This window comes from Eublepharis macularius, chromosome 1 (genome assembly GCF_028583425.1).
Source record: "Eublepharis macularius isolate TG4126 chromosome 1, MPM_Emac_v1.0, whole genome shotgun sequence".
NCBI classification, from domain to species: Eukaryota; Metazoa; Chordata; class Lepidosauria; order Squamata; family Eublepharidae; genus Eublepharis; species Eublepharis macularius.
Window position 1 is genome coordinate 204,456,104 of NC_072790.1, and position 23,973 is coordinate 204,480,076.

General features: G+C 41.8%; 2 protein-coding genes across 2 annotated transcripts in view; both read left to right on the plus strand.

The window, feature by feature from the left end:
* Positions 1 to 7,787: 7,787 nt before the first annotated feature.
* On the plus strand, positions 7,788 to 10,619 carry MTLN (mitoregulin). The gene is made up of 2 exons (XM_054993935.1): positions 7,788 to 8,013; positions 10,314 to 10,619. Exon 1 carries the CDS (start codon positions 7,827 to 7,829, stop codon positions 8,007 to 8,009), a length of 183 nt encoding a protein of 60 aa, XP_054849910.1. The 5' UTR covers positions 7,788 to 7,826; the 3' UTR covers positions 8,010 to 8,013; positions 10,314 to 10,619.
* A 1,851-nt stretch (positions 10,620 to 12,470) lies between these two features.
* The window catches only part of NPHP1 (nephrocystin 1), a 40,889-nt gene continuing 29,386 nt past the window's right edge, over positions 12,471 to 23,973 (plus strand). The window contains exons 1-10 of the mRNA XM_054983002.1: positions 12,471 to 12,566; positions 13,294 to 13,367; positions 14,260 to 14,320; positions 17,031 to 17,167; positions 17,667 to 17,895; positions 19,626 to 19,727; positions 20,413 to 20,516; positions 20,769 to 20,811; positions 21,081 to 21,165; positions 22,362 to 22,456. Of these exons, the coding sequence (XP_054838977.1) occupies positions 12,495 to 12,566; positions 13,294 to 13,367; positions 14,260 to 14,320; positions 17,031 to 17,167; positions 17,667 to 17,895; positions 19,626 to 19,727; positions 20,413 to 20,516; positions 20,769 to 20,811; positions 21,081 to 21,165; positions 22,362 to 22,456 (1,002 nt within the window). The 5' untranslated portion in view covers positions 12,471 to 12,494. The remainder of the gene's footprint in view (positions 12,567 to 13,293; positions 13,368 to 14,259; positions 14,321 to 17,030; positions 17,168 to 17,666; positions 17,896 to 19,625; positions 19,728 to 20,412; positions 20,517 to 20,768; positions 20,812 to 21,080; positions 21,166 to 22,361; positions 22,457 to 23,973) is intronic.

The window sequence follows — 23,973 nt, forward strand, 5'->3', positions numbered from 1 at the left end:
GTCACATGGCCGGTGGCCCCGCCTCCTGATCTCCAGACAGCGGGGAGTTTAGATTGCCCTCCACGCCACTCAGCGGCGCAGAAGGCAATCTCTTTTTTTAAAAAAATTTTTTTTATTGGATTAGAAACATATAATAACAATTATAATCACATTCTTTAATTTTTTTCTAATTCTAACCCCCTCCCTTTCCCCCCCCCCTTTTTGTTGACTTCCAACAGTTTTCCAACCCCCTATCCACTTTCCCTCTACTCCTTCATATTTATTTTATTTGTTTATTATAATATACTTTCAGATTCTTCTAAGCACTATTTCCACTTCCTTTCACATATAAATTGTCATATAAATTGTCATGTAAATAAAATCCTCTTAATCTATCTTCTTCATTAAAACTACTAATAATATTCATTTTGATAACCTGTGTTTTATCTTACTCCTTCTATTCTCTTCAATATGGGACAAACAATTTGCCCCCCTTTATACATCAATTCCAATACTTCTATACACATACTTATTATACACACTTATTGTCATTTACTTAGGCTTCTGTTCTATATATTGTTCTTTATCTATATATATACCATAAGTCTAACAATTAGACCTATCTTTAAATTTACGTATGTATGTATATATTCACTCTATGTTATACGGTTATCTTTCCAAAAAATATAGATTAATTAATTTCTATCCCAATAATTCTCATAGTATCAACGCTATTGCTACTTAATATAATACTTAAAAATCATATAAAGTTGCTTAGAATTTTTCCATTAACTCTCCACCCCCTCGGTATAGTCACTTCTCTCCTCCTGTGTACCTCAATAGTTTTCAAACTGCCACAGTTCTCCTCCCACCTCCCATTTTTTCACCAGATATTGTTTCAGCTTTCCCCAGTCCGTGTTAAACTGCCCTGGATCAAGGTCTCTCAGTTTTCTTGTCATTTTGTCCATCTCCGCCATGTACAACAATTTGTAAATCCAGTCCTCAGTAGTTGGCACTTCTTGTACTTTCCACTTCTGCGCATACAAAAGTCTGGCTGCTGCCGTCATATAGAATATCAATGTCCTATGTTGTGCTGGGATGTCTTCCATTCCCAAGTTCAGTAGCAGGAGTTCTGGGTTCTTATTAACTTGAAATTGTAAAATCTCACTCATTACTCTTATTATTTCCCCCCAGTACTGCCTAGCTACCTCGCAAGTCCACCACATGTGATACATTGATCCCTCATGTTTTTTACATTTCTAGCATTTATTAGACATATTCGAATTCCCTAGCGCAATCTTCTTTGGCGTCAGATACCAACGGTAAATCATTTTGTAAATATTCTCTTTAATATTGGTACATGTCGTGATTTTCAATGTATGTTTCCACAAGTATTCCCACGCCTCCATTGTTATTTCTTTGTTAAAGTTTATAGCCCACTTCACCATTTGCACTTTGACTGTCTCATCTTCAGTATACCATTTTAACAACACTTTGTAAACCTTAGAAATTTCCTTTTGGTCTTCTTGTAAAATTACTTTCTCTAATTCTGAGTCTTCCATCCTTATCCCTCCCTTCGCACAGTCTGAGTAATAAAGATCTCTAACTTGTCTATATTGAAACCAGTCGTAGTTTGGAGACATCTCTTGTTGCGTTCTTATTCTTATTTTAGAGGATTCTATTTGAGTTATCTCCTTATACGTCAAACACTGTTGTTCATTATCGACCGTTCTTGGATCTATTACTTCATATGGAACCACCCAGGAGGGAATTCCTTCTTGTAGGTATTCTTTGTACTTCTTCCAAATTGTAAAGAGGCTTCTCCGAATATAGTGATGCAGAAACATAGAGTCTGCTTTTACTTTATCATACCATAGGTATGCATGCCATCCAAATAATTTTTTGTATCCCTCTAAGGCCAGCAGTTTGCGATTTTTCAACATGATCCAATCCTTCAACCATACCAGACAGATTGCATCATAATAAAGTCTCAAGTTGGGCAGTTGCATTCCCCCTCTTTCTTTTGCATCCTGTAACACTTTCATTTTCACTCGAGGCTTCCTGCCTGCCCACACAAACTCTGATATTTTCCTCTGCCATTTATCAAATTGCTTGGAGTCCCTAATAATTGGTATCGTCTGTAACAGAAACATAACTCTTGGTAACACGTTCATCTTGATTACTGCAATTCTTCCCAACCATGACAAGTTCAGCCTATTCCATTTGATCAAATCATGCTCTATTTGAGTCCATAATTTCTCATAGTTATTCTTAAATAGATCTATATTTTTTGCAGTCAATTCACTTCCCAAGTACTTCACTTTACTTGTTACCTCACAATCTGTTATTTCCGTTAATAACTGTTGTTTTTGTTTAATCATATTCTTACATAAAATCTTTGATTTCTTTTTGTTTACATAGAAACCTGCCAAGTCTCCAAACTCTTTTATTTTTTCTATTACCTTAGGCATGTTTTCAATTGGATCTTCCACAATTAACATTATATCATCTGCAAATGCTCTGACCTTATAGGAAAAGTCTTTTATCTTTATACCATGGATTGCATTATCTTCTCTAATCTGCATCATCAAAATTTCAAGAACCAAAATAAACAACAATGGGGATAGCGGGCAACCTTGTCTTGTACCCTTTCCAATAATCAGTTTTTTAGTCAGCTCGTCATTCACCACAATTGCTGCACTCTGGTCTCTATAAATTTCTCTCACTGCTCTTATGAACCTTTCCCCCATTTGTAGCTGTTCCATGGTGGCAAACATAAAGTCCCAGTTCAAATTGTCAAATGCTTTTTCAGCGTCTACAAAGAAGAAACCAACCTCCTTATCACATCGCCTGTCATAGTATTCTATAGCGTTTGTGACTGTCCTTAGGTTGTCTCTAATTTGTCTACTTGGTAAAAAGCCTGCTTGTTCTTCTCCAATAACTTCGGCTAGCCACCCCTTTATTCTCTCCGCCAAGATCTTTGCAAAAATCTTGTAGTCATTATTAAGTAAAGAGATAGGTCTGTAATTTTTAACATTGGTCAAGTCCTGTCCTTCTTTGGGGATCAATGATATATTTGCTTCACTCCAGGTATCTGGGATCCTTTGGTCCCTCATAACACCATTGATCACCTCTTTTAAAAATGGTACCAGTTCATTGGAAGGCAATCTCAACTCCCCTCTGTCTGGAGATCAGGGGGCGGGGCCACCGGCCATGTGACCATTTTCAAGAGGTACCGGAACTCCGTTCCCCCGCGTTCTCCCTGAAAAAAAGCCCTGCACATGCCCATTTTATTACAATGAAGCAACACTCCACTCTCCATGAATATACCCTATGAGCAAAATGAGCATCAGCAATATTAGGCTACAGAGCAGGGGATCCACGGGGCAGTGTGCAGAAGCCCTTGTCTGTTACCCCATCTGCCTCCCCCAGCAGAGAGTCTTTGCCTGGAGACTGAACAGATTCCCCTGCTGCAACTCATTCCAAAAGTGCTCTGGCTGAACCACTAGCGTAGGCATTAAAATAACACAGCATCTCACCAACTGAGCTCTGACTCATGTTTACATATTAGAACATAAGATTGCTGGATCAGATCATCTTCTCCAGCAGCCAGTTTCACAAAGTGGCCAACCAGCTACCCTGAAGGACTAATAAAGGAACAGAGGCCAAGGCCTTCTCGTGCTGTTGCTGGCCTCTTAACCATGTTGTTCATAGGTTTGCTGTCTCTGATTACGGAGGTTTCTTTAGTCTCTATGGCTTTAGTCTCTATGGCCTTTGATGGACCTATCATCCACGATGCTTTCTAATCCAATCTTTCCAATCTCCCTTTGAAGCCAGCTATGCTAGTGGCCATCACTATGCTTCTTGGCAGAAAATTCTATTATTTAATTACTTTTGAAAAAGTACTTCCTTTTTTCTATCTGGACTCTATTGCCCATTGACTTTATAGGGTGCCCCTGAGTTCTAGTATTATAAGAGAGGGGAGAAAGTTCTACCAACTTTCTCCTTCCCATGCATTATTTTATAAATCTCTGAAACAAAAAAAAATCACAGACTGTTTAGCCTTTCATCATAGAAAAGGTTCTCCCACCCCTTAATTATCTTGGTTGCCCTCATCTGCACTTTCCCCAGCTCTGCAAGATCTTTTTTCCCCCCTGCTACAACAACCAGAACTACACACTATTCCAAATGAAATTGTATCATAGAGCTAAGGGCAGATTGGTAATTTATTTTCAGTTCCTTTCCTAATAATCTCCAGTAGGGAGTTTGCCTTTTTCACTGCTGCCTCACATTGAGTTGACATTTTCATTGGTACAATAAGATTCTTTTCTAGTTTGGCTGCAGCCCCAGGAAGCCACTATTGGCCATGCTGAGAAAATGTGCATGTACTGATATGAGTGGCTAAATATAAGTTCCCCCAAGGGGGCAAATAGTGGCTCTCTGGGGCTGTTTGAGTTAAAAAAAAAAACCTGTGCAGGGCAGAAGACACCATCTCCCTCTTGCTTGATCTGAATTGGGCCCCCACGCACTTAGGAATGAAATTCTGAGTGAAGACTTCCAGAACACATCTGAGGCTCAAGAGGACTTTGTAACATCATGTGTGACTAATGAGGAGGAGCCGCTGCTGCTTCTCCTGGAGTAATGTGTACATTGACTTCTCTGCATACTTCTCATGTTGAAGACTTGTCCAGAACAGAATCTGCAGCTGGAATGCTGGAGAAGGGCTCTGCTCAGGAGGGTGTTCTGCAGCATCGCCAACCATCTGTGGACATATTTTCTACAGGCTTGACCATGCTGCAAAACACCCTGCCCTTTTAATACAAGCTTAATAGGATGCTCTTTACCAGGTGATTTTATTTACCTCCATACCAGAAAAGTTTCACCTGTCCATTTCCACGCATTAAACCTCTATTAAAGGGAGAAGACATTTTTTCCTCCAGGTTGTTGGCAACCCTAAGTGTGAGCTGTGGGAAGTAAGATCAGTGGAGAAGCTCCAAAAATACACTCTTAGTAAGAACAGAAACCAAAGAGGGATCATCATAGTATTGTTTCAGTATTGCTTCTTCCCCATCCATAAAATAGTTTAGTCACCATAGCCTATGGATAACAAACACAGGAACTCCATTTTTAGTATGAAGTATATCTTTGACATTGTTACTATTGGGAAAAAAGCTACATGTTGTGTACATGTAACATATTTTGTTACACATTTTCTGAGCAACAAGAAGTTGTGGGGCAGTGTTAGCTCTTTTGGTTCTCTTTGGAGAAGAGAGTACTAGAGAGAGTCTCTGTAATAGTTGTATTTATAAACATTGTAAATACAATTTCTGCCAACAGGCCTGGAGAAAAACCAGTGTTTTTATGGGGAAGTCATTCCTATTGGCCATATAGACTTTAGGAGTTAATCCTAGGGTTGCCTCCAATTTGGAGAAAAATGTCTGGTCCCTTTAATAGAGGCTTACTGGGTGGAAATGAGCAGGTGAAGGTTTTCATGGCATGGAGGTAAATCACATCACCCAGTGTTTGCTGCAGACCAAACTGTTACTAAAGGAACAGCAAAATGGATCAGTTTAAAAGGTGGCAATCCTAGCTAATCTTAGGGCTGCTGTCTGTTGAAAAATGCCCTATTATTGGGATAATTATAGGATATTATTTCCCAGGGACGTTATTTACCTGCATGCCAAGAAAAACTTCAACTGCTCATTTCTACATACTAAGCTTCTGTTAAAGGGCCAGGACTCTTTTCTCCAGGCCTGTTGGCAACCTTAGCTGACCCATTCAAATTAAAACCATCTGGATATGTCATTTCATAGGATTAAAAGTATGTTAGAAGAACAGATCAGAGTAAGTTGATAGAGGAGGGGAATACAGTGGGCAGCTGAAAAATTCCCTGAGGTCAAGTGTACACAATTTTCCCCATACATTTCCAGCATCTTTTGGTGCTACACCTCTGAAGATGCCAGCCACAGTTGCTGGTGAAACATCAGGAACTACAATGCCAAGACCACAGCAATAAAGCCCGGAAAACCCACAACAACCATCGTTCTCCGGCCGTGAAAGCCTTCGACAATACATTTCCAGCATCCATCATGAGCAACCTTCCAAAGCTGTAATTGTATGCTCATTTATTTGGGAGGAAACCCCACCAAACTGAGTGGGAGAGTGAACTGGCTTGTTTAATTTACAGATGACCATGTATGCCTGTAATCTCAAGCACACATGCTTGTGATTCCTACTGAACTCAGTGGCACTTTTTGTCAACATACTCACCCTATTTGGTTGTAAACATCTAAGACAGACAAGGGGGAATGGGGGAGCAGTGCAGCTGCTCAGGGGCTTCAGGGGATGGGAAAGGCCAGGCTTTTTTCTGGCAGTACATGCCAGTATGCAGTGCTGGGACCTCATTTGGCTGGCAGGCTTGGGCCAAAGATGGCAGACATCATGAATGGCACCACCTCTTTTTTAAAGAAGAAAAAGCACAGGGAAAGGATTAAACCCTTCATCTGTAACAGCTTGCTCCTATGTGTGTTTACTCACAAACAAGCCCCCATATTCAACAATTATCCAAACAAAGAGAGTAACGTGGTTAGTAACCCTAGAAGCAGAAAAAGCTCACGTAAACTTACTAACAAACCTATTATACTAGCCTCCTTCCAGGAGTCCAGCATTTTCCCTCCCTCTAAAATAGAGTTCAACAAGTGCTACAACACAACAGACCCTACAACATTCAATAATGATTAAATATAAATTGCTGATGCTATGGTGCTGTTATAAAAATATACATTATTGCACATTCATCCCAAAGTGCAAATGCATAGTTAGCACCATAAAAACACAAGTCCTTTAAATTTGATATACAAGAGTCATGAGCACTATGTATCCAAATCTGGAGAATCCAAGTAATATTTACTCCTACGGAGATGACTCCAAGTGGCTGTGAAAAGTTCCAAGACGACAAATATTGATCCTCTTAGTCCTCTGACAAGGTTGTCTAGATCATGGTTAGTCCGTTTCAAGTTTCATCTTTCTCAAAGAGTACACAGACAAAATTTTCATTTATGGCAAGATCTCTCATAAACCAATTGGTATCTTCATTCAGTAACATCAACAGATGATGTTGGATACATAGTGTGCTACATTTGGTATAACACGTTTGTTAGTAAGTTTACGTGGTTTTTTTTCTGCCCATATTCAACAAGGCTTATTCTTAGATTTTGCAGTAGTCTGAATCTCCCATTTTGGGGGGGGTGCCTAGAGTAGATTTAGGGTTGCCAACAGCCTGTAGAAAAATATGTCCTGCCCCTTTAACATAGCCTTAATAGGATGATATTTACCAGGTAATGTTATTTATCTTTTACTAGAAAAGCTTCTCCTGCCAATTTCCACACATTAAGCATCTAGTAAACGGACTGGACTTGTTTTCTCCATGTTGTTAGCAGCCCAAAGTAGATTGTGTGCAAATTAGTCCTTTTAACACCCGTGCCTTTGCAGTCTGAGGTGAAGTTTTATTTCCCGACAGTAAGCTCCATTGACTTCATAGGACGTGTTGCTAAGTAAAAAGTATCCCTTGGCTTTAACAAAGATCGTAGGAAAGCTGTGCTGGTTCGTCTTAAAATTCGAAAATAGCAGCGGAGCAATATATGGAGCAACCAAAGTAAGCGAACGAGCTTTTGTTTTCCCGGAATCTTCATGAAGCGGCCCAACGAAGAGCTCCTGGAACCTTTACTCGAAGGCGATGGACGGCCGCCACTGGAGGGAGCCACGACACAAACCTAGACTTTTATCCTGGCGTGGCGAAGTGGTTTGGGCCTCGGGAGCTGCCGTAGCGGACCGGAAGCGCGATCGCCATGGCGCTGGGTTCGGAGACGCTGTCGGAGCGGTCGGTGCAGCTTGCGGTGTTCTTGGCCTTCGCTTCGGGGGTGCTGGTGGGCTGGCAGGCGAACCGAGTGCGGAGGCGCTACCTGGATTGGAGGAAGCGGCGGCTGCAGGATCAGCTGTCCGCCACACAGAAGAAGCTGGACCTCTCTTGAGCCGGTGAGGGTGGCTGGGAAGGGTCATGTCCTCTGGCTGTTTATTGCTAGCGAGCCCGACCGACCTCTGGCTTGCTGTGCTTTTCTCCCGTTGGTAGAGGCTTTGGTAGTGGCCCGGCCTGCAGCAGGTGAAGCTTTTCAGTGGCAGGGAGCTATAAAACCAACAGTCCATCATTAGAGGAAATATCATCAAACAGCATGAAAGCATAAATCGGGCGGGATACAGGCCTCAGAATCCATGCAGTGTGTTAAAAGATTATGCCCAGTAACCAATTTTATATAAATGATAGCCAATATTAGTGCAATCATTTTATACAAAATCTGAAATGTTTGGATTATAAATATTGGATTGACAGATTGATGATGTTTTTCTTTTTATAATTGCACAAATGTACTGAATTGCTGGGTTCATTAATGCTAGTATCTTTATGGATGTGAAAAAGAGGATAAACTGAGCACATTTATGAGTTTTTATAGAACCAAAGCTTCTACATGGGCTTCCCGTTTAATAAGAGCAAGATTTGCATCCAGTAGTCTTTACGGTGCTAATGGATGGGAATCTTGCTCTTCTGCTATAGATCAACATGGCTACCCCCTCCCAAACAATCATGTAATAAGAATTTTGAGAGAGGCAATGTTTCTAGTGATTCTTTTAAAAAAAATTTAAAGAGCATTGTTGTTTTTTAATATATGACCTGCAATGCTTACTATTAAACAACATTTCCCTCTCAAAGACCCATCCACTTCCCTAGCCCTGAAATGAGGGGGAGGGAGAAGGAGAGGTAAAAAAGTGAAAGAAAAAATTAAGAAATAAAACCAAGTAAAAGAAGGGAGGAAGTAAAATAAGATAAAGTAAGTTACAAATTAATTTCTATAAAGCTCTAAGATGCAGAGGAGTTAGCAGTGTTCGTCTGTGGTAGCAAAAAAGCTCTAAAAGTTTGCTGTCATACCATTATATCTCACTCTTGCAACTTAATGTATTAAACACTATTTTTACTTCACTGCTAAATCCTGTGATTCTTTTAATAAAATGGCAAGATTTGGGTTCAGTGGCACCTTAGAGACCAACAGAATAAAGATGACAATCTTAATAAAAATAACAATCTTAGTAAAATAACACTATGGATTTACATCCTTTGTCATTGAGATATACCCCTGAGCCACAGGGCTGTCCAACAGGACTTCTCAGGCTGCACAAGGGCAGAGATGAGCCAGAGATGGGTGTTTCAAAGGTGGCCTCCACACCTCAGTACAAGGAGTTGCTGCTATGGAGAGGAAATGCTGGATGTGCTGTGTATGACTGGACTCGCAGACCCTAAAAATGGGCTGGCAGATCTAAGCCTGCCTCTTCTCCTTCCTGGTTCCTCTATCCTTTCTAAACTTCTTTAGGAGACAATTAACTTCTTTAGGAGACAGTTTATTTTTATTCATCAGATCTGTGTTCAATAGGTTGAGGTGGATAACTCTTTGAAACTATTATTTTTATGGACAAACTATGGTCGTTTTCACTTATCTTTACCCTCGTGCACAATCGCGCAAAACTCACGGAATAAGGGTGTCGTCATGGCACGATTTCTGACATCATTGTGCCATGAAACAGTGATGGGGGGGGGCGGTGATGTCCGAAATTGTGCCATGAAGATGCCCTTGTTCTGTGAATTTGCCCTAGCGATTTTGTGCTAGGGTAAAGACGTGTGAAAATGACCTATATTTGTTTTATTGCTATCCTGTTCTGTCTTATGGCCCTGAACTGCTTATGTGACTATTTAAAAAGAAACGATTAGAAACACAAAAGATACTGAATTGTTATTTTTTTAAAAACCTCCTATGTATTTTTTAAAAAAGTATTCCATGGGCCTTCTGAGAGCATGTGTTTAATGGGGGACGACGTGCAGGTTTCAAGCAGCTGTTCACACTTGAGCTTGGTCCAGGTCAGGTGTAGGCAATCTCTTGGGTCAGATAGCATGTCAACTTAATCAGGCACAGTAGGAGCAAGCTCAGCCACAGCTATGCTGCCAGTGTATCAGGAGTTTGCCTTGGTTAGAGAACTGGCACTCGATGTTGAGCACAATGTGCTGGGGTTATCTATCTCTGGTCCTGATTATTCTTCCTCTTGCTCCTGCAGCCATAAAACTGACATTACAGTAGACCTTGCTCTGTGATGGAGGGAGAAATGTATGCTAAAGTAAAATATTTTTGCCTTGACTCCCCCCTTGCTGGCTTTCTTGCTTAAACTTTTCAGATTTTGAGGAAAACTACAAATAAGTATGTGCAGCTGATTTGTTTATTTGCTTTTTCTTTCAGACAAAAAATGGAAGTTGTGAGAAGCACTTGGATGAAGTTCTGTTGCATTTTGAACTCTATGAATTGACTTAAATTCTCTTTATACACACACTCTTGTTCTGAAAAGAGGCATTGATGAAATTCTGTTTGCTCTATCATTCTGATAAACGGATGGAAGGAAAGTACTAAAATAGCTCCCTGATTTGATTGTGTAAACTTGTCAAGTGCCAAGCTTTGGTGGATTATTTTCTGGTGTGATACTTGAAGACCTTTGATGACTAAATCAAGGTTCTGAATGTGACTGAATAAAACTATTTTAAGAAGTTAGTTTGACTAAATTGTTGTGCTAACTTATCTACTTGGGTTGCAAGTCTGAAGACAGTCCCATTTTATTTGCAAGAACCAATGTGCATACAAATACAGTATTTTGGTCAGCACTAGGTCTTTTTTCTTCACTGTCTTTAGAGTTTTCCATAATTGTGAGAAACATATAGTTAAGTGGAGTAGAGTAGCTAGGCTATTTCCATTTGGGTTATTTTCCTTGCATTCAGTGCTATTGGAAAGCAGATTTTTTTCCTGCTTCCCCACAGCATCATGGAATATTCATGCACCTCCTGGGGCTTCTGTAGCTTTGCTCTGATCTTTCGCAACCCTGTTTTTCTGCAAAATTTTGGGAAAGATCACAGTAAGACCTGGATGGCTGCCATGAGGGTGGATAAGATCAGGTTTCCCTGGACTCATAGCAGATATTTCCCTTGCCCCTGACTCCATGGCGGCCATTTCCTCAGTCCTCCCACCACTAGCCTGGTGGGATTTAAATTAGCAATGGAATATCACAGCAATATAGTGTTATAACAATCTGGGCATCAGGTTGTCAGTTCCCAGCTTTTATTGTTTTTAAGCAAGCCTCTAGCACCTTTCATTGAAGAGATATAAGGGGAAAAGTCATATTTCTGCAATGAAAGGGGCTAGAGACTTTAGGGAATTTAGACCACCTGATACACAGATTGTTATGATGTTACATCACTATAATAGGATCCAACTGGCAATTTAAAAAAAAGACTGAAAAACCCTCTAGTCCTGGGGAAATGGTGATGGCTGCTGCCAGGGGACTAGGGCAGGGAAACTGAGGAAACTGCCACGTGGAAGCCCCATTGCTGCTGTACTGCATCAAGCTGTAGCAGCAAAGGGGAAACCACACAAGCCTGTCTCCATCCAGAATCCAGCCTACAAAGGTAACCTGGATTGGAGAGTTCTGGATCAAAATCTTTCATCAGCCTTGAAGGATACCTTGACCATCAGACAAGGGATTGTGTCCCATTCTAATAAACAAAAGGGGGATGCTTTTTTCTTTCCAGGCTGGCCGTTGGTTATATTAAACTGAAAAATGTTTAGATGAGGCAGTTCATTTGCCTCCCTCCTTTCCACAAAGCCAGTGAGGCTTAGGAGCTAGAATGTCCAGTTATGATCTGGGAGATCCCATTTCCAGTACCAGCTCTGCCGTGAAAGCTTGTGACCTTGGACCAGACACATTAGCCTCCGTCTATAAACCTAACCTATTTCCCAGGGTTGTTGAGGAGTTGTTAGCCATTTTGGGTTCCTATTGAGGAGAAAGGAGGAGGGGTTATAAATGGTAAATAAATAAAGCTCAAAGCATAAATCTATCAAACCATAATGATGTTTGTCAGTTATAGATAATACTCCCTTAACAGGGAATGTCTGTAGCACTAATTTAGGTTACTTTGATGCTAATTGAGCTGTACTAGTTTCCCATATAAAATATCGGGATATTAACAGTGGGATGAGGATGCTGAGAGTTGTTAGCGATGTTTCGCTTCTCCGCTACAGAACTACAATTCCCAGGATTCCCGCGGAAGCCTCTAGCAATACAAAAAGTTAGCCTGTACTACCGATTTGCCAACATCTGATCGCTGTTTCCCCGCCAGATTCTTCTTGAGGCGGTAGGGATTTGTAGTTTCCCCACTTTGTATCTTTGAATCTTGCAAGTTCTGCTGCATCTTGGGATATGAATTAACGTCCGCTCCGTTCAGTCGTCATAGTAACAAGACTGCGCTGCGTAATGTCTCACGGCGCTGTAAATGACGCTATTTTTCGGCGTCGGGGCATTTTGTCTCCGTGGCGACCGGCGGTGCCAGCGTTCTTCTGAGCAAGGCGCAACACGCCTCACACCGCCCCGAGAAAATGACTGGGCGTCGGGGCCGGACAGGCCCGTTGCAGAGCGCCCTGCGTCGGAGCCGGGAGTTGCGGGAACAGGTGCCTCCTTGGACGAAGAGCGGGAGGCAGATCCCTAGCGCAGGCGCGCCTCGAGACCGGCTTTGTGCGGGAGAGAGTCAGCAGATGCTCTGCCTGCCAGAACACGGCCGGCTGCGCTGACCCCGTTCACGGTGTAGTATACGATTTGTTCTGGCAGGCACGGCCAAAGTAAACGAGGGTTATCCCTGCACCTAGAGACCGGAGCTGTTTCAGCAGAAGTCTTGTGGCGCCTTAGAGACTAACAACATGTATCTAAAATGTGATGTTCTTGCTATTGTTTTGCATCGCTAGTGTAGCAGATGGCCATAGGATATACATGCAAATCTGAGTCTCATGAAGGGGGTGTGCGTAGTACTTCGTCAGGATAATTTTAACTGTGGCATTCCCTTCAAGTGTTGCTCTGAACATCACACTTTCCGTGGCAATCTGCATCTCCTATGGCAGTTTTTTTTCTCACATGCATATGCTGTTTGTACTACTGTGCAGTACAACATTAGCTGAGGCCATTATGTATGTTATGACACTGGTGGCTGCTGTTGCAGCAGAATAAACCCCATACATGATGGTCCTAACACTCGAGCTGTGGGAAATGCTCTAGGAGATGCTGTTCCTATGATGGGATAATGTACATACGAGTTGTAACTTATGAGTGTTCTTACATGCATTTGAAAATATATGAAGTTTCAAAGCTGTTTTTGAATCTTTGTTTCATTATAAAACATTTTAGGTGAGTGCTTTGCTTCAAGAGAGCAAGGAAGCAAGGACTATGGATCTTGCGAAAAAGAAAAATCTTAGTCAGAGGTAATGTGCATTTTTAAAATTCCTTTGGGTAGATGTGGTGTCGAAAATAACATTTACTGGTGGCTTTTTTCCAGATTAAATGGATTGGATAGGCAACCTAAAAGCATTTTAAAGTGCAGACAGGTCTACTCAGAGTACTATTCAGTTCTATATAATGGGACTTAGTCCAGTTGTTAAGATTGGACTATTAAGCTGTAATTATAGCACAGTTATTTGTCAGTAAGCTTCATTAACATCAATGAGATTTAATTCAAAGTAAATATTTTAGGTTTGAAGTGTGTGCTTGAAAGTTGTATGGGGACTGTTATTCAAGAATGTGGATGCAGTCGAAAAGGAATAGTGGATAGAGGACTAAAGAAAAGAGCTAAGCTTTATCAAGGTGCTAAATAAGATTTATTTTCAAAGAAATATAAAAAGTCCAATGCATTTCAATAAAATGTTTCTTTTGGAGGCAATGAATAATTATAGCCTCTTTTAACAGGGAAAAGATACTGAGATGTTTTCCAGTCATGTGGGTTTACCAAAACGATTGAAATAGGAAAAATTGTATGGGAAATTATCTGAGAGTATAATTATATTATAATTATAATCTGAGAGTATAATTATACTCTGCTATCCTATCAGAGTATAATCCTATCAGAGTATAATTGTTGGATATCAATCAGAGTATAGTCTCACTGAGCATGCTTATGATTAAAATTATACTTCGTTCATAAATTTAAAAAGCACCTCATATTAATTTTCTGTCCCATTAGCAGCAAATAGTTGAACTAAAATAGTTCAGAATGCATGGTTGACCTATTAAAACAATTGCATTTGCAAAATTTGGAAGCTTTTTCCTGTTGTGATTTGCATGTAAAAATGCAGCCTTTGCCATTCGTTTTTGTTGTAGATGTTTGGAGCTGAAGAAAGCTGTTGATGAAAATGCTTTTACTCTTCAGAACCTGAAGAAAGTAGGTATTTTAGGTGCCTTCTGCAAGATAATTTGGGTTGGGAGTAATCATGTAAGATTCAAGGGAACATTACACAGCATGTAGCCTGGTCTGGCCCTACTGTGCAGTCTTTTGAGTTTGTGTTTTCATAAATACAGGATAATATATGGAAAATGCTGTCCTGGATAGCCCAGGCAAGTCTGATCTCATCAATTCTAATCAGATCTTGGGAAGTCTGATCTCATCAGATCTTGGAAGCTAAGCAGGGTTGGCCTTGATTTGTAATTGGATAGGAGATCACCAAGGAAGATCAGGGTTGCTTACTATGCAGACACAAGCAGTGGTAAAACAGTTAGCCTTGAAAACCACAGTAGGGGTTGACTATAAGTTGGCTGTGATTTAATGGCATGAATATGATGTTAGAAGCACCGTATTTCATTTATTTTAAAATATTTGTATGCCACCTGTCTACCTAAATAGGGTCCCCAAGGCAGCAAACATTAAAATATTAAAAAATCTAAAACAACATTTAAACAACTATTAAAACAATTTAGTAAAAGCCACGTATACAAAACACACAACACAAAGAACAAGGAGGAGGACTAGTAACAATTATTTTTTTTTGAAAATTTTTTATTTTTAATATCTAAAACAGAAATCTACAAAAAAAACTACAAAAGTACTAGGAAAGGGGAAAAGGAAAAGAAGAAAGAAAAGGGGAAGGAGGGCTGGAAAAAGGGGGGGTTACATACAAACAATAAACACTACACTACCATGTTTTCCCTTCATACTGCCATGGTTAAAAATTTAAGCCTTCATAAAGTAATGATGGAGTGGTTGACTTTGCAAAATACAAAATACAACCCATATTAAATTTTCTTCCCCCCCCCCCCCCGGGCCTCGGACGCAGTTCTCTCTGAGCAGCTACAGCCACTGCGCTCACTGCCTCCCCCCTCCCTTCAGGCTTCGAGTCTTCATTTTGCATGGTATCTTGCCCGAATTCTTGATTTTTGTCCACAAAATCCCTTAGCTGATCCTCTGAGTTTATCTTGTAGGCTTGATCTTTATAATTAAACCAAATTCCTTCCGGAAATAGCCATTTATACTTTATCCCTCGTTCCCTCAGGAGAGCTGCGAGCTTTTTGTACTTAAATCTTCTTTTCCGAACTAGAAATGGAACGTCCTTCAGTATCTTGACTTTATTTCCCAGAAAGTCCAAGTCCGCATTATATGAGTTAAATAGGATAGTGTCTCGGACCTTCCTGGATGAAAACTCAATAAAAATCTCGCGAGGCAGCTGCCGCTTCATTGCATATTTTGAAGAAGCCCGGCGGACTTCCAAAATGGCGCTTTTCACCTCTTCCTTAGTTTCCCTCGCGGGTGATGCCAATAATTCCGAGGCAAGCTCCCTTAGATCCTCGTTTTCCTCCTCTTTAACATTCTGGAGACGCAAAACAGTCTGTGTTCGTCCCACTTGCAGCCCGATCAGCTGGTTTTCGACCAGCTTTAGCTCCTTGTTCGTTGCTCTCATGAGTGACGCATTTTCCCGAGCAGACTTCTCTGCCCCCCCCACTGCTTCCTTAATGGCTTTCACATCGCTCTCAATTAAGCCCACCCTTTGATCTGTTTCATTCAGCTTGTCAACAAAGGGTTTTATGGCTTCGATGACCGATCTTTTCACCAATTCCTCGAGCGACTCCGCTTTCCCCTGCAGGGCAGCCGAAATTGACTTGCCCAAAGCGGGACTCTGCTTTTTCGCTGCCATTTTAGGGGGGGGGGGACCGCCAACCTTCTGAAACTCAGCGAGGGGGAAGAAATCCGAGTCTTCTTAACTTCAGATCCCACCACTCCTTCGCATACGCTTGTAATAACAGAAGGGATTCGCTTACTTACAGGCTTCCGCCTAGTCCTGTTCTTTGCCGTTTTCCATGGCCCGGCAGCACGCAAGGTGGCGTGCACGTCTGCCGGCCTCCATGGGGACAAACGGGCAATTTACCCCCTGCCTCGATTTGCCAGAAGGCTCTTCCCGCAGCGTCCCGGACCCTGACTCCCTCCCTGGGAGTCCTGGGGGCTAATCTTTGCAGATCAGCCACCCGGTCAGGCTGCTCGGACGTTTCCTCTTGGACCTGCGAAGAGGAGCGTCCGACATGGCCGCGAAAACGAAACCGAATCGACTAGTAACAATTATTGGGGGTATGCCAAACAAAACAAAGTCTTCACCAGGTGGCAGAAGGCAGCAATAGAGGGGGACAGACAAATATCCCTGGGGAGGGAGCTCCAAAATTTTGGTGCTACAATTGAGATGGCCCTTTCTTGAGTTGCTACTTATCTAGCACCCGAAGCAGGACCTCTGAAGATGACTGGAGTGAACAGATAGGTTCATATGGGAGAAGTTAATCCTTAAGGTATATTGGCCCCAAACTGTATAGGGCTTTAAAGGTCAATATCAGCAAAATTTAATTGGGCCTGGAAGCGAATTGAGAGCCAGTGTAGATAGACCAAGGATGGAGTGGTCTGGGACCTGTGACGTACTCCAGTCATATGCCTCAGAACAATTGGTAGCTGTAATCCTATAGGCAAAGGGCAGGCTTCTTTTTTCTGCCATAAGGGACCATCTGAATCAGTGGATCTAATTCGTATGCTTTCTGTGAGTGTGATGAATCCCAGAATAAACTATATCACGTGCAATTAAAATAATGTTTCTGTAACTTGCCATATTGTGATCTTACAGTCAGACGAGCCTGCACCTGTAGGAAATTATCATCAAAGAAAAGAAGAAGAAGAAAAGCAATTGTTGAAGCTTTCTCAGCAACTGGAGAAACTTGCTTCAATCCTTAGCCGAGAACTTGTGATGAAGAGCTCCAATGTGTAAGCAGAGTAAAATGGGTAATGAATTAACAATCAGTCTGGCGTATCACAGTCTGTTCAAGTTTAAGCATGGACATTTTTCATAATCCATATTTACTCTTTGAATGTAAGAGTAGTATAAGTAGGGAAATAAATGGAGCAAGTAGGGAGGAAGAGAAAGATCAGTGAGAATGGGGCTAGTGGAGAGAAGAATGGGATTTCCCCCCTCCTGCATGAGGGAGTGGAGCCGGAGAGGTGGGGGAAATGGTGGCTGGTGGGGGTCCTCTAGAAGATACCCAATTCTGCCTTGTGTGTATTGTTGATAGTTTTGTCTTGAGCTCAGGAAATAAGATACCTAAGAAAATCTGAATGAATTCAAAATACAGAATTGGGGCTCCATTCCAAAACCTGGTTTTTTCTTGTAACTCTAGAAAAAGTAAGTGAAGACCTCATACAGTTATATCAGAGGTTGCTTCAAATAAGCAGGTGTTGTGGTTTATTCTGTTTCTTTTTTGGCTAGAGATGAAAAAAGGAAAGTTAGCTCAAAGATCCAACAGGAAAAAGAGACAGAGGAAGATGAAGAAGAAGAATGTGATGAAGATAGTACGGAAGATGAGGAGGAGGAAGAGGAGGAGGAGGAAGATGATGACGACAACGATGAAAGCAAACTGGGAGATGATTCCACTGTTAAAAATTTTATCACTCTTGGTGATTTTGCTGCTCAGCAAGAAGGGGATCTGACGTTTAAAGCAAGTAAAACATAACACAGAATCCACAGGCACAGTGGGCCAAGCACTGTAATTGTTTATCTTCTGTTTGTTATAGTAGATGTGGTATAGACATCACGTAAATGACTAATCCTGTTCTTATGCCTCTCCTTGTGCTACACCTTTGTTAAATGATGCCCTTCTCTGTTGCCAGAGCAGCATAGTGCTGATGCACAAGTAGGACACACTGGCTTGCCTTATGATGCCAGTGCAGTTCTTCAGGGTTTTTTCACTGATGCAGGCAATAGTTGTCGTTGCACCCAATCCCCCAAGATTATTTGCAGGCAAGCTAGTTTATAGAATCAGAATAGTTTGTCATGATTATTATTATTGTCTGCAAGAGAGTCTTTATTCTGCATGGACCTTATGTAGAGGTGAAAGCTGGCAGTAATGCACTTCCCCTGTGGAATCGTTCTCAGTGGTGGTTGGCTTGCCTGTTGTTAGGAATGAGGACAAAGTTTTATTCCACTACTGTGTTTCCCTAAGTGCAGTTCTTTACTTTCCCCATATGATAAATAGCTACCATTCTTTCCCATAGGAAAAAAAGAGAACCTGTGTACTTGGGGATACTGTTGCGGAAGATGCTAAATAATGTCGCTGGTGACCTCAGATTCTTGGCAAGAAGGAGAGAGCACGATCTAGTCCATGTTTGAGTCTTGCTGATTGCAGCCCTTTTATTTTATCCCATAGTATAGCTTGGTCCTGAGTTCTGTTTCTTAGTCACACTGGAGTGTGACTATAGAATGTAGAATGGAGATGGAGTTCAGTAGAAAGTTTTTATGTACTTATCCTACTATATAAAAGGCAAGCCATATTGGTTTTTTATCCCCACGCAGGTGCACTTGCAGGGATAAAAAGTGAGTTGTTGGCTTGCCTTCTCGCTGCTGCGGCAGCCTCCTCGGGTCCTCCAGAGGCCCAGGAAGGCCCAGCACGATGGCAGAAAGGCCTGGCGCAGCGGTGTATCTCTCCAGAGCCCCCAAGGAGGCTGCCGTGGTGGTGGGAACACCCAGTACAGCCCTCCGGTGGCCTGTGAAGGCCTGGCACAACCAGTGCAGTGGCACGGCCCTCTGGAGGCTGTTTTCTAGAGTGCTTGGTTGCTAGTAATAATAATAATATAATAACATTTGATTTATATACCGCCCTTCAGGACAACTTAATGCCACACACAGAATGGTTTACAAAGTGTGTTATTATTATCCTCATAACAATCACCCTGTGAGGTGGGTGGGGCTGAGAGAGCTCTGAGAGAGTTGTGACTGACCCAAGGTCGCCAGCTGGCTTCAAGCGGAGGAGTGGGAATCAAACCCGGTTCTCCAGATTAGAGTCCTGCTGCTCTTAACCACTACACCAAACTGGTTCTTGATATTGCATGCTGCCTTAACAGTACTGGGTTCAGTCCCACTCTATTACAATCAAAAAGAAATATTCTTTTGAGTTCAGCTGCTTTATGGGGGAAAATTTAGAGGCAATGTCTCTTATATGCAGTATTGTTCAGAGCAGACACCAGGCAATTTGCTGTGCTTTAGATTTGCCTGTTTAATTGTTGCATCTTCTATAGTCATATGTTATATCAAGCACTAAAAAGATAAAAACAGTGGGTACTTTTTGTTGGAAAACATCAAAGTACATTGCTTCAATTAGCCTGTAGAATAGCTGCATTCTCTCTAAACAATTGAATATTAATTTTTTTTCTCTTTCGTTCTATACTGCAGAAAGGCGAGTTACTTCTTATAACTGACAAAAAGCCTGATGGCTGGTGGCTGGCTCAAAATTCCAAAGGGGAGAGTGGCCTTGTGCCTAAAACCTATCTGATGGTTAGCATGCTTCTGCTTTCTTTTCTATTGACTTAGACTTCTCTGTCTTTATAGTTAAGCATCTGTCCACCTTTGTTGGCTCTGGGTTTGCAGCTCTCTGTGATCTGCTGTGAAAATCTACACAGTGATACCAGAATGCTAACTTACCGTTACATGAGTTCCCCTTACTGATCCCATAGGCTGAGTCCAGAAGAATGGCAGCTGTCAACATATCCAGAACATGCTCAGTTCCAAGAGTTCTCCATCATACGTTAGGCCTGCCCGCCTAATGTATGATGGGTCTGCATTCCAGTGTTCACTCATAGAACTTTAATTTCTCCCAAGAGTTACCCAGAAGATAGTGGGGTGGAGTGTGAAGAAGAGACTTATTGGCAATCCATAAATAAATATCTCTGATATACTAAGAAGCAGAAATCTTCTGCTATTCACTGAAGTATAGCACTGCCCCTTTGAGACGGTGTATTAAGGAGAATACATTGGCCTCCAGTGGGTTGAATTGCTCTGAGGCAGGCTATATTGAGACAGCATCACCCTGTGGCCCATGATTTGGCTCATCAGTGCTTTTCTCTTGGTCTGTGCAGACCTCCTGGCTACAAGACTGCCCTAGTTCATCGTATCTTCTTTCCCAGTTATAAGAAATAAAGATATGAATGTAGTTTGGCATTGCAATGTGTTAACTTTGCAGATATATGACAAAGAAAGAGTATGCCAAGAACCAAGTGATGACGAAACAGAAGAAGACATAGAGGTAGCAGATGAAACAGCTGGGGGAGCCAAAATTCTGAAAAGGTAAAGAGAAAATGGGTTGGAGTACACACTTACTAGCGTACTCTTTGTAATGGGGGCTTCTTCAGTACCATCTTGCATAGGATAGAACACAGATCAGTTAGTGTTTTCCATTGGAATGTTCATCCAGCGTACTATTTCTGCAATTTGTCAATGAGCACATTACGTCATAATTTACATACTGGTACACCTGCATTACTGGTACATATTGGTACACCTGCATTAATTTTTCTTTTGTCACATTTTTTAATCCAGAACAGACTCACACTGGAGTGCTGTTAAAAAAGCTATTACAGAAGTAAGTTTATGCTTAGTATTTACATGATGCTATTAACAATTTTTGATAAGTCCTTTCTGTTTGCAACTAGTTTGATTTTCTGTAAACCGGAAAGTTATGTTTGACCCACTTAACTCGGCATTTCCCATACGTTTGGGCTATAAATCATTCTTTAGAATGCTTGGCATGCAGTGATGTTTTAACCATAACACTTGCACGTTAGTGTGGAGAGAGACAGAAGTGAACGTATACTGCAGAGGCGTTAACAGGTGAAAACTTTCTGTTCTAAGAATAATACCTTAGATGCACTGACCACCATGGGAGCAGTTCCAGCTGGATTTCGACCGTCAACACTTGCACAACTCTTGGAAGAAGGTAGGAATTTGGTAAAGCTATTTCACTGAAGCCAGAGTTTGCAATACGTGCGGCTGTTTTCCCTTAAGAATTGTAGGGGGTAACTGGAGCTGGATTGCAGAATATAATCACTGATAATTAGTCTGTAGGTTTTTATTTTATTTCTCCTGTTTCTTCAGGTTCTGGGAATCAGTAGTGATACTAACCCTTTAATGTATTTAAAAATAGCTTTTCCTTTGAAACGTTGTAGTTGTAAGTGGTGCTGCTAGGGTTGACTGTTTGTGCCTGGAGTAGGAAGCCGCCATGGGGGGAGGGAAAAGATGACAGAAGCACACGGTGCTTGGAAAGATCAGGCCACAACTTTATTGATTACAGGTTTCTCAGGATTGAGGACAGTTGATTTGATGTAATTTATTCGGCTTTTAGCCCACTCTTCCTGCGAATGGGCTCACAGTAGATAACAATATATTAAAAGGTACATTAAAATTTACATTCAAATCATAAATAACATACAGTTCAATCATAAAAACTCAGATGATGGTCCCAATTTACCCAGTGCCAATAAGTAGTTTTATGGGTGGGAGGTGGAGAGAGCTGCAATGGACTCACTGATGGAAACTGGGGAGGGGGGTTACACTACCTCCCCCAACAGGAGACTGACAGGAAGTCTCACCCATAACCCAGCGTCAGCCATATGCCTGGTGAACAATGAGTGTAATTGACAGCCCAACTGCTTTCAGTGCCTCCAGTGGGCACTGCTGACAGGTCATGTTTTGGTGGGAAGTTGTTACAGCCTCATTTCCTGGATTTGGTTAAGCGTTCTGGAAGCTGCTTTAACAAGCCAAACCACTGAGTTCCATGTGTAATTTTGGCTCGTTTTTTCCATCATACACACCCCTAACCAGGTGTCTATTATGCTTTGGAGTGTATGGCTACAATGTAAATTTTGAATATTATAAAAACATATCTGCAAACGTGTATCACACAGACTTACCAGGAAGCGGAGATTAACTTTGAATCCCTCTCATATGTATATCTTCTGACAAACCTGGGGTTATTGCCCCGTAATTTGTGAAAGAGCCTGAAAGCTGTGACTTGAAAATATATTTTGAAATTGAGAAAACTCTCAGAGTATACAGGATGTCAATTTGTAATTGAACTACTGCTGCAGTCCTGAGGTCAAATAATGCATTAAATGGTGCACTTCATTCTTCTAGGAGTTCAGTTTCAAGCCCATTACTTCTTGCAACCTGAACTCACACCTACGAATCTCGGTTTCCGAGATCTTGTGTGGAACCCCGAGAAAGGCACTGTGAGTATTAAACCACAAATATTAAAGCCGCAGAGACAAAGAAGATGAAATTGCTAGGTGTGATAGAATAAAACTTTGGTAAATGTTCTCTTTTATGAAACAAGCTTAACTATAACAGAAATGTTATATCCTTTAAAGACCCCCCTTGCCAGCTTCTTTCATAGGAAACAATGGACAGTGTCTGGAGGCACCTTGTTCAAGGGTCCAGTGTTCAGTTCTATGGACCCTTGAACAAGGTGCCTCCAGACACTGTCCATTGTTTCCTATGGGAAAAAGTCAAAGCTGACTTCCGCTGCAGAAACACATTGGTGCAAGGCTGCCATGGCCAAGGCACACTCCAGATGCAAGCTCAAGATACTGAAAACCCAACAGAACCAAGTTGAAGCCCCCCCCCCCCGCCACTACCCAACTGCCCCCTGAGCAAGCTGACCACAGCCAATCTCCATTGTTTCCTATGGCAGAAAAAAGGTCAAAGCTGGCTCTGAGGACAAAACATACTAGGACAAGGTTGCCATGGCCAAGGCACACTCCTAAATGCAAACTCAACACACAGAATGCCCAATAGAACCAAACTGATACCCTCTCCCAAACCCAAGTGCTCCCTTAGTAAGCTATCCAGCCACTCTCCATTGTTTCCTATGGTGGTGAAGTTTCCAAACTGGTTCCCAGGCATAAACATACTGGGATAAGGCTGCTAATGGCCATAGGCACACTCCCAAATGCAAGCTCAACCCAGAGAAATCCCAACAAAACCAGGCTGAAGCAAGGTAATGGGATCTCTCCAGAACCAAAGCAAAATAGACCAACATCAACCAGAGAATCATGTCAAAACAGAGAATTCCACCCAAACCAACTGTTGCAATGGAATGGAATCCCCCAGAACCAAAGTGAAACAAGGGGACCAACACTAAACTAGAGATTCATGTCAAAGCAGTAAATTCTACCCAAACCAAACTGATAAGGGAATTGATGGAATCCTCTCAGAACCAAAATGAAGCAAGGTGACAAACATCAAACCAGAGAATCATGCCAAAACAGTGAATTCCTGTCAAAACATGCTGAAGCAAGGGGCACCACTGCAACTTATTCCAACTGAACCAATGTCACTCAAAGAAGCTTGACCGACAGGAGAGCTCCTGCACAGATTGGCCACTCACTCCCCCATCCCTGTCCCACTCCCGTTCCCACGTCTGCCTCACTCCCCCATCCCTCCTCCCCCTCCCTTCTTGAAAAAATGCAGGAGAAGCCCAAGAAGGAGCCAGCCTGAGGCTGAAGAAATGTTTCCTGGATTAACCTGGGAGTCTGGATCTGAGTTCCCTTATCAGATGTGGGATTCTCTGATTTGATTTCAGGAAAGCCGGATTTAGCCTGATCAGCAAAAATCTCACTTTTTCCCCTGAATCCCAGATCTGGATCACACACCCCTAGATCAAATACCATAGGCAGAACTTCCACATCATGTCATGTGCATCAGATTACAATACTTTTCAATGGAGATAGTTTTCACAATCAGCTGG

Excerpts from the sequence above, each read along its gene's own strand:
- MTLN (XM_054993935.1), top strand. The coding sequence starts at position 7,827 with ATGGCGCTGGGTTCGGAGACGCTGTCGGAGCGGTCGGTGCAGCTTGCG.